Raw genomic sequence first — 10,816 nt, 5'->3', positions numbered from 1 at the left:
CTTCTGGTACGTTAGCTGAATGCTGTACCCATTCAAAAGGTCCTGAGGAGAACAGGGAGGAGCCCCTCACTTCCTCAGCATATACATCAGAAGAAGTCTAAAGAAATTCTCCAGGGACAGATAGGATAGAGTGAGCCACGCAGGTCATATCTTGACAACACTGAACAATGTGCTTCATCTGCCCAGAAAAATCCAAAAATCTTGAATATATTCAAAGTTTTTGATATTAGAGGTATGCATGGCCTTGGTTATACTCCAGCACCACTGGGCCCTAGAATGGAGAACCTGGACATCTTTCATTATCTTGACCCTCCTAAGGAAATGGCCACAGCCTCCATTCACAGGCTGCAATTGGAAACTCAAGCGAAGATCTAGCAAACCCATCTCACTCATCCCCACCAGTAGACAGCTGGTCTTCAAATACAGTGTACTCCTAGCCTCTAGCTACACCAAGCCAGTGATTTATTCTTCTCTAAAGAGATCTACATGCTTTTGTTCACATTTGAACATATCACTGAATAGGGACCACCACACCATCACTTAAGTGGGAAGAAAGATGATCACAGGTATCACTTATCAATTACACATGCAGGCATATTTTCAAAACACTTAGCCTTCCAAAGTTCCATAGGTTTCTATGGAACTTTGGAAGGCTAAGTGCTTTGAAAATATGCCTCAAAGTCACTCATCCTCACTATTTAAATGGCCTCCAGTTTTTTTTTGCCAAGGTGTTAGACCTTCATAGAAGGTGCTCAACATGTTCCACCTATAAGGCATTTCAGACCTACTTTAGAGCAGCAGCCAGTGCTGCTGGAGTCTGTCAAATGGCTTGACTGTGGGCTTTTTCTTTGAAGGAAGACGTTCATGACAACATAGCCATGGGCTTGGTGTGCACAGTCCGATACTATCAATGTGAACAAAAGACCAGTATACTACCCTCCAGGCTTTATTTACAGTCTCCATCACACAAGCTTTTCTCTTGACTTACTGGCGATCCTTTTACCCCCACTATCAATATCAATCTTATTTTTGTTCATAAGCTCATTAATCCAGTGACGTAGGTAGATGCCCAATATTAGGTGGGCCTGGGCCCTAGGTGGGTGGACACAGAAACCCCACCTCTGAAGGCAATCCAGGCTCTCCTCCCCTCCCCCAGCATACCTGTTAAATGCCATTTCTTCGCCAGCAGTCCTACAACCTCTTTCCCTCTCCTCCTCATCAGACTACTAGCAACACAATCATCCTCCACACTGAGATTTCCAATCTGCTGTCTGTCAGCACAGTGAAGGAGGCTCCCTTGGCTTCAATTCAATACTGCTACAGAATGGTGGAGAGGGGGCTGGGGTGTGTGTGTGTGTTGTCAGCCCGATTCTAGACCTGAGAGAGCTCAATGCATACATCACTCTACAAAAATTCAAGATGCTCTCACTGGACTCTCATCCTTAACTCTTCTCCACGAAGAGGATCAATATCTCTAAATCGCAAGGATACCTATAATCATATTCCAATCTACCTAGCACAACAGAGGTACTTTCTTTTTTTCAACAAACACTACCAGAGTATTTCCATTGGGTCTCTCCATATGTCTTCACTAGCAACAGATCTTGCTTTTCATCCTTGAACAACTCAGCACACACTCAGCATGTAGTGTGACTGGCTACTCAAACCACTATCATATGCCTAGGATTCCTCAACTGCAGAAAATCCTATTTCATTCCAGCATAATCATTAGAAGTCACTGGAACTCAATTGGAAGCCACCTGTTCAAAGGCCTTCCAACTTAACCCTTGGGATAGATATATCTATCTCATCCAGAAGCTCTCCAAGCTGAAGACCACCTCTTCCTGCTCTATCTTGAAATTCCTTGGACAAATAGCTTCTACAGGTTGCGTCATTCCTTTCACCAGACTCTAAATGCATATACTACACTGGCAACTCTGTACCCATTGGACCCAACATCTTCAGCCCCCACACCATAGATTAGACACTTCCATGACTGGTGGGTTGCCCACCTCTAGAACCTCAGAATTCAGGGCAAATGGTCCCTCACTCTGCTATGTTCTATCTCAAAGTGACACCATATCTCACTGCATTTGCACAGACACACAAAATTTGATAGCATGCTATTTTTCCCTGAGGACATTCCTTACTGCTGCCTACCTTCAACTGGCATAACGAGGTTGTCTTCAGATCTTTCACAGCTGGGGTATTACCAATAAATTGATCTGCTTTTGACTCACCTCAATGAGCAAAGGAATAGCCAAAGATGCCTTTCTGATATACTGGGGTTCTTACCTGGCTTATGCCTCCACACCCCCTTTCTCTATCAGCTGCATGATACATGCTTTGTCCTTTGTAATCTTCTGTATTATCTTCATGATCCCCTACCCCCAGCTGCCATATTTCAGAAGCTGTAAGCTTTTATGCTTCTCCACCTTCCTCTCCAATCAGCTGTGGCCACACAACACAATGGCATGCAACTGCACCTCAACTTGAAGTCTAACACGCACTGCTTGGATGTTGAAAGCTTCGTAGTTTCTTCAATCCAATCTCTTCCCACAGACAAGTCTTATTGGTGTCCTGTTGCATCTGCAACCTTGAATAGCATCCAAATAACTTCAGCCTCCAATACCATCCTCTATTAGGCAGCCATCTCAGTTTTCTATCACACTGAGGAGGGAAAACCCACCTCTATCAACCTCTCATCCATCAGCTGCCAACAATTAACACCATCACCCACTGAGCCTGCAACATTGCTCCCCACCCTGCGGAAGGCACTCATCCTTGATGTACATCACTCAGATATAAAACAGTGGATGACTTATAAATAAGAAATGAAATATTAGTAAAACTGTCTGCCCCTCACCTGTTTCTGAAGACTGTATGCAAAATCATCTCACAATTTCACTTCAATTCATCATTTCCCCTCTTTATACACCCACTACCCTTGCTGAATGAAACACTCCACATATTTGACTGTTGTCATGTGCTTCTTTCACCATCTTCAGACCCAGGACCCCAGCTGTTTGTCTCCTATAACCTAACAGACCTGGTCAGCCAGTTCCCAAGAGAACTCTCTACCATCAGAGAGCACAAACCTTCTGCAATCTGTAGATTCTTAACTGCAAGCAACAGACACCTCCCTCATAAATATCCAGTCTGCTTTTCTAGATGATTGCTTTAGAGCAGCCCCATAGGCACCGGTACATTTCTTCTCTCCAAATTATTGCCTAGACAACCATAACTGCAATCACACCCTTTGAAAGTGATGACCTGCAGCGTTTCAGTCTCCCTTGACAACTGCCTGGACTACACCCAGCCTTCAACCAAATGCCACACTAATAGTCTCTTTCAAACAATCCTCAGCTCCTGCACTGACCTGTGCAGATCACTCTATCCTGCTTGTCCACAGAGAAAGGTGGTTTCTTACCTGTAATTGGTGTCCTGTGGACAAGAATAAGTGATTTGCACATCCTGCTGACCCTCTTAGAGAATGGTTGCCATTTCTCTTTCATATTCCCTCATTCTCTCTCTGTTACAAAGAACTGAGGAAAGTACAGGAGCACAGATGTGGGGGAAGGCTGGCACATGCTAGAAAGATTTCTGGATTATTCTGGGCTATGGGAGGGGCAGTCTGTTGTCACCTTCTGCATGGATCATTTATCCTACTATCCAAGAAGAACCCCCATTACTGTTAAGAAACCTAAGTTTATAGACCATCATCACTTCTATCCAAAGAAACATCTTTGAATTCACACTTTATGACTATCTTATACTTTTAAACTCTGGCTAGACCTAGAGCCCCTGCAGCCACTCAGGTCTTCAGGATCTACGACTATGCTTGATCTACATTAGCATATATTGGTTTTCTAATGGATGTTAATTTATTGCATGTATATATAGGTGAGATGCTGAAAATCTGATTGGCTGGGGGGGGAGGGGGATCCATCAGCCAGCTATGAGAAATTCTGCTTCAGCTCAATAGAAGACACAACAGAAACCAAATATAAACCTGTTGGACTCTATCATGCTAAGGTAAATACTAAATGAATGCTGTATTCCCCACCACGTACATACCTGACAGTCTGTGCAAGAAAAGAAAGCAAGGTACAAGGTATTCTCAGCAGAGCTTCACCTACTGCTATGCCAACCCGTTACTGAAACATCAGAATCCAATCAATACCTTTTGGACATCAGCACCTTCCTTTACAACAAAAGGTTTATCTTCATGCAAAATAAGTTTGTATTAAAGTACCAAGTGGAATTTCAACAATCTTTCACTCCATATCCTTGCCTGCTCTAAAGGAGAAAGTTACTCTCCAACATACGGAGACATATTTTAAATGCTTGATGTGCACATTCTCTTGCTGAACTGTCTGACCCATACCTTTCCTACTTATAATACTGACAGTGCTAGGAGCAACTTTAAAAATGAAGGGAAGGGAGTAGGCAACATACATTCTCTTGTGCTTATAAATATAACTTGCATCTAGGAAACTGAAGTATTCATCAGGTTCAGTGCCAAAATCAAGGGGCTCTCACAATATATTCACAATATATTCCAAAAGGAACTTTGTGCAAGAAGCCAGGCAGCCGGAGGTACCATCCAGAACCAATTCTATCTTTGTAAACACTTCCTTGTTCAAGAAACGGAATACCATAAATTTCAAACATCCTGAAATAAAATGTCTCTGAGTGTCACAGAGCCACTATGGTGTGCTAGAAGTCCCAGTCATCCACCTCAAGCTGCTCTAGATTAGACACCAGTCCAAAAATTCCACTGGGGTCCTGGGCCTGTGCACCTTCAAAGTTGGTGATGGGAGTAACAGGACGCAGTAGTTCAGGGAGAGCCTCGGATGCCCGTCGCTTAATCTGAAAAGACAGACAACATAGATAACAATTCAGACTACACATTTAGAAATATACCCATTTTCGTAAAAAAAAGAAAAATGTCTCTTTTTTTGAAAATTTAATTTCCAACAAGGTTTTGTACTTTGTGCATTTATTAAAAAAAAAAAAAAAAAAGCACATGTTAACACAAAATCAAGCAATTGGGAAGTAGGAAGGGTCAGCCTTTTTAGCAAATTGGTCCCCTAGACATCCCAGAAGAGCAATGGGGCACCCTAGGGCACACATCTCACTGTTGCTCCCGTGTCTGCTGAGCCCTCCAAAACTCAACAAAAACCCACTACCCCCAAATGTACATCACTACAATAGCCCTTATGGGTGAAGGGAGCACCTATATGGGTTTCTGGTGAGTTTTAGAGGGTTCACAGTTTCCACCACAATTGTAACAGGTAGGAGGAGGTATGGGCCTGGGTCCACCTGTCTACAGTGCACTGCACACACCACTACACTACTCCAGGAACTTGTATGCTGCTCTAATGCAGTGTTTCCTAATCAAGTTCATGCATATTCATTGTGGATATCCTGAAAACCTGAATGGCAAGGGGTACTCTAGGACTGGACTTGGGAAACACTGCTCTAATGGACCTGGCTATAAAATCCGAGGCCATTGAATACTATTTTTATTCACGTTTTGGGGGGGGGTGGGAGGGGGGTCAGTGACCACTTTAGGAGTAAGAGAGATCATCCCTGAATTCCTCCAGTGGTCATCTGGTCATTTAAGGCACCTTTTTGACTTATTTGTTAGAAAAACAGGTCAAGACCAAAATGAAGATTTTGCCCTAAACATTTTGGTTGTGCTCCATTATGGATGTAAAATGTAAGTGTTAGGGTCACCCTAATCTCGTCTTTGGACGCACTGCAGACAAAATGCATAGACAGACATCTACAAAACAGATTTCGAAAATACCTATTTGGACGTTTTGAGAAGAAATCTGTTCAGACAGACACTTTTTGGATGTTTTTCTCTTTCGAAAATGAGTCCGTTAGCGACTGTATGGTTAATTTACCATTTCAAGTAGTAGTGATTAAAGTTATAATTTAAAGCAACACTCAATGCAATTAAAAAAATATAAATATATATATTTTTTAAAGAATCTATGAAAGAGAATTAGACAGCACAGTAAATCAAAAAATTATTTTCATGTGTGGCAGCTGAGGGGTTCCTTTTTCCTTTCATTAAAAGGTATGCTTTTTATACTTCAACTGTCTGCAACACAGTGCAAGTTGGTTTTGTACAGTGAAATTATTGTACCACAATGATTTCAGAGTATGAAAACATTTTGACCAACAGGTGGCAGAGGGTGGTGGTAAATGGAATCCGCTCGGAGGAAAGGAAGGTGAGCAGTGGAGTTCCTCATGGGTCGATGCTGGGACCGATTCTGTTTAATATATTTCTGGGAGATATTGCTGAAGGGTTGGAGGCAAAGGTTTGCCTTTTTTGCGGATGACACAAAGCCAATAGAGTGGATACCCTGGAGAGAGTAGAAACAATGAGAAGGGATCTCCAAATGTTAGAACAATGGTCGAAGGTCTGGCAGTTAAAATTTAATCTCAAACAAATACTGGGTAAATCCTATGATCGGTTTCTACAAGTGTAAAACTACAGATACTCCAGAAACCTCAATAATAAAAAGCAAAAATAGAAAATATAAAGACATAAAAATAAAAACTATCAAACTAAATATCCAAAATAATGTATTATATAAGTGTAAAGGGTGCTCAGTTTTTCTAGCGCATTACACAGACCAAGGTCTGTGACTGTAACGACACCATGCCACCATCATAACACCAATAACCATCTTCTTTCAACCCTATAGCCTAAAGAGCTATATGTAAATGTTTTACAAAATGTAAACACTGTTAGCACTTATCTTTAAGGCGCTGTGATGATCCACATACAAAAGGTGTACTTCTTTTTTTGCAACAGTCCAGGGTGTGTAATGCTTTTTCTGATGCGTGTTCTTTAGTGGATCAGACAGATCAGTGCAAAGAATCCAAAAAAATCCAAAAAGATCAAAATTCAAAATGTTTCCAAAAGCTCAATTCCAGCGTTGTTAGAACACAGTTCATATTTTCAGCAAAGAAATATGTAAAAGCTGATAAGGATAAAGCTGAACTGCTTAACAATTATTTCTGTTCAAAAGATTGATAAAAACTTTGATGATAGAAGTTTCAGGTTCATTAATATAAGATAGCATTGTTTGTTACCAGATCTATACTGTTTGATATGGAAATGTTTAACATGTGAATTCATCAATAAAAATCGTTGAAGTATAACAATTATTTCTGTTCTGTGTTCACTGATGAAAGGCTGGGGATAGGACCACAGAAAACAAATGCTAAGGTTGATGTATGTGTGGAAGACCGGGACCAATTCTCAGAAGACTGTGTTCATGAGGAGCTAGCTAAACTAAAAGTAAACAAAGCGATGAGGCCTGATGGGATACATCCAAGGGTGCTCAAGGAACTCGGAGAAGTTCTGGTGGCTCCACTGTCTGACCTCTTCAATGACTCCCTAGAGTTTGGAGTGGTCCCGGAGGACTGGAGAAAAGTGGATGTGGTCTCCCTGTACAAGAGCGGAAGTAAGGAGGAGGTTGGATATTACATACCTGGCAATCTGACCTCAGTACTGAGTAAACTAATGGATACACTTCTAAAGCGGAGGAGCGTGAGTTTTCTCAAATCGCAGCACCTGAGGCAGTATGGCTTCACTAGAGGCAGGTTGTGTCAGACAAATCTGATCGATTTCTTTGACTGGGTGATCAAACAGTTGAATGTGGGAGGGGCGCTAAATGTGGTGTACATGGATTTTAGAAAAAGCCTTTGACACGGTTCCACACAGATGACTGATAAACTGAGTGCCCTTGGTATGGGACCTAAAGTGACTGACTGGGTTAAAAACTGGTCAAATGGAAGTAGACAGAGGACAGTGGTAAATGGAGCATGCTCTGAGGAAAGGGATGTTATCAGTGGTGTACTGCAGGGGTCAGTCCTCGGGACGGCCCTTTTTAACATCTTTGTAGTGATACTGTGGAAGGGCTATCAGGTAAGGTTTGTCTCTTTGTGGATGATATCATACTCTGTAATAGGGTGGGCACCCCGGAAGGTGTGGATGGCAAGAGAAAGGATCTAGCAAGGCTTGAAGAATGGTCTGAAAATTGACAACTATGATTTAATGCTAAGAAATGTAGGGTCATGCACTTGGGTTACAAAAATCCAAGGGAAAAGTATAATATAGGGGGTGAAGTGCTTCTGTGTACGAAAGAAGAACGGGACTTGGGATGGTCGTGCCCAAAGGAGAGGGATGATCAGCAGGAAAAAAGAGGTGATAGTGCCCTTGTATAAGTCTCGGGTGAGGCCCCATGTAGAGTACTGTGTGCAATTCTGGAGACCGCACCTACAGAAAGATATAAACAGGATAGAGTCGGTCCAGAGGGCGGCTACTAAACTGCTGAACAGTCTCTGCCATAAAATGTATAGGGACAGGCTTATGGACCTCAACATGTACACACTGGAAGAGAGGCAGGAGAGAGGGGATATGATAGAGACGTTTAAATACCTCATTGGCATTAATGTACAGGTGACCTTTTTCCAAATGAAGGAAAACTCAGAGGGCATAGGATGAAGTTAAGAGGAAATAGACTTAGGAGGAATCTAAGAAAATACTCTTTCATGAAAAGGGTGGTGGATGCATGGAATGGCCTCCTGGTGGAGGTTGTGGAGATGAGGACTATGTCGGAATTTAAGAAACATTGGAATAGGCATGTGGGATTCCTTAGGAAAGGAGGAGTTAGTGGTTACCGAGGAAGGGCAGACTGGATGGGCCACTTGGCCCTTATCTGCCGTCATGATTCTATGTGTCTATAAACCCCAAATGAAGTTAAAAATCCAGAGTCTACTTCTGCTATGATCACATTATGCATCCACATTTTAGAAGCCTGGAGGAATCCAATAGCTAAGGCTTCTTATGATTCTCTAGACCAGTGATTCTCAACCCAATCCATCAGGTTTTCAGGATATTCATAATGAATATGCATGAGAACCATTTGCATGCACCGACACCTTTGTATGCAAATCTAACTCAAATATATTCATTATGGATATCCTGAAAACTAGACTGGCTGGGTGTGTTCCAAGGACTGGGTTGAGAACCCTGCTCTAGACTATGTAAACGACAAACTCGGAAAAGCCAGGTGGTGGCTGGGGGTAACACTTTGATCCTATACTATCCCTGGTGCATACAAATCATCATGACAGCAATTCAGCCACAAACCCTCTACCTCTGGGATTAGAGAGAGACCTTGCATGCTACCTAAGCAGATGTAACTACAAAGTTAAGAAATCTATTTATATTCATGAAGAGAGACCACAGTCACTAAATTAGTACACAAACCTTTTGTGTGCATTTTCCACTGGTCTCTGAGATGAAGGTCCTAGACATAACCTTAGATAATACTATCATTTGACAAACATATTGCCCAGCTGCTTATGTTTAAGATGTTTGAGAAGAACTTGTAATGGTTTTGAATGTTCAAACTTTTAGTTTAATTTCTAATTATAAAAGCCAGTTGGATTACTGCAATCCGCTTTATGTAGGATGCACTAAATCGTTCCTGAGAAAACTGCTAACATTACAAAATACAGCAATCAGGCTGGATTATCCAGTAGGGAAATATGAAAGAGCAACCCCTATGCTGATAACAGCTCACTGATTGCCCATACAAGCTAGAATACTGTATAAAACCTGTACAGTGGTATTCTATATGGTCCTGCTCCGCAGTATGGGGCCCTTTTACTAAGCTGTGGTAAAAAGGGCCCTGTGATAGCGGCAGTGGCCATTTTTGCCGTGCACCAGGGCTCCTTTTACCGCAGCGGGTAAAAAGCCCCAAAAATGAAATGGCCGTGTGGTAAGTTTGCACTTGCCATGTGGCCATTGAGACAGAGATAAGGGCTCCCGCGCTAACCTAGTGATAACTGAGCAGTGCATGGAGCTGCCTGATTACCGCTGGGTAACCCCCGATGTAATAGAGACCACAAGGGCATACTACACAATAAATTACCCCCTCTGAATTACAATCCATTCTAGAATTTAAACAGGATTTCCTCTGAGAAAGAGGAATCTGTACATCTGTAGTTTGAATGCATATTGGCACATATTACAGTTCCCACAAATAAAATGGCCCCTCTCATTCCTGGAGGGATTTATGTAATTGGTCAACAACTGTCTGAGATTCCTGCCTCATCGTAGGCAAATCTGGGATAATTAGTAAAAAAAACACTCCAATCATGCCCAACACAGGCCAATATTGTTTAATAATTGTTCAATAGGTATTTTTCACTCATACAACAGCTTGAGTCAATTTTTTGAGAAGGATCCAAGGTATTTACCAACCACTCACACAACAGTCTTCCTAAGTTATTATGTCATCAGAGGAATGAACACGGCTCAGCCTTTGAGCTATTGACGATCAATTGGACTTAAACGTGATTAGACGTGATTCTCAACAGTGCTTGATTTGTTAAAAAGTTACTTAGTGAATTTTAACTGATAGTGTCCAATGCAATTTAGAGTTGATTATGATTGTTATTAGATCGAATCAGGATTGTATATACATACAAAAAAATCTATATGGATTATTAACACAGTAAGAAGTCAGATTTCTGACATGATAAATGTTTTGATTATTAAGAGCATTTCATAATATTCATTTCTTCCATCCAATACAAAGTAAAAATATCATTTAAAGTGCTAAAAGTGTAAGATAAATTGTGATCCTGTGATGTTTATACTAGTTAAAATTTAATGCTAAGAAGTGTAGAGTGATGCACTTGGGTTGCAGAACCCAAAAGAGAGATACCGGACAGGAAGAGAGAGATTAGTAAGCTCGACTCAGGAGACAGACCTTGG

General features: G+C 41.6%; 1 protein-coding gene across 4 annotated transcripts in view; it reads right to left on the bottom strand.

The window, feature by feature from the left end:
• Nucleotides 1–686: 686 nt before the first annotated feature.
• The window catches only part of STRADA (STE20 related adaptor alpha), a 120,893-nt gene continuing 110,763 nt past the window's right edge, over nucleotides 687–10,816 (bottom strand). For all 4 annotated transcript variants that reach the window (XM_030220806.1, XM_030220810.1, XM_030220807.1 and 1 more), the window contains one exon: nucleotides 687–4,872. In XM_030220806.1, coding sequence (XP_030076666.1) covers nucleotides 4,720–4,872 — 153 coding nt within the window. In that variant the 3' untranslated portion in view covers nucleotides 687–4,719. The remainder of the gene's footprint in view (nucleotides 4,873–10,816) is intronic.

The sequence above is a fragment of the Microcaecilia unicolor genome, chromosome 12 (assembly GCF_901765095.1).
Source record: "Microcaecilia unicolor chromosome 12, aMicUni1.1, whole genome shotgun sequence".
NCBI classification, from domain to species: Eukaryota; Metazoa; Chordata; class Amphibia; order Gymnophiona; family Siphonopidae; genus Microcaecilia; species Microcaecilia unicolor.
This window is presented reverse-complemented; position numbering and strand designations above follow the sequence as displayed.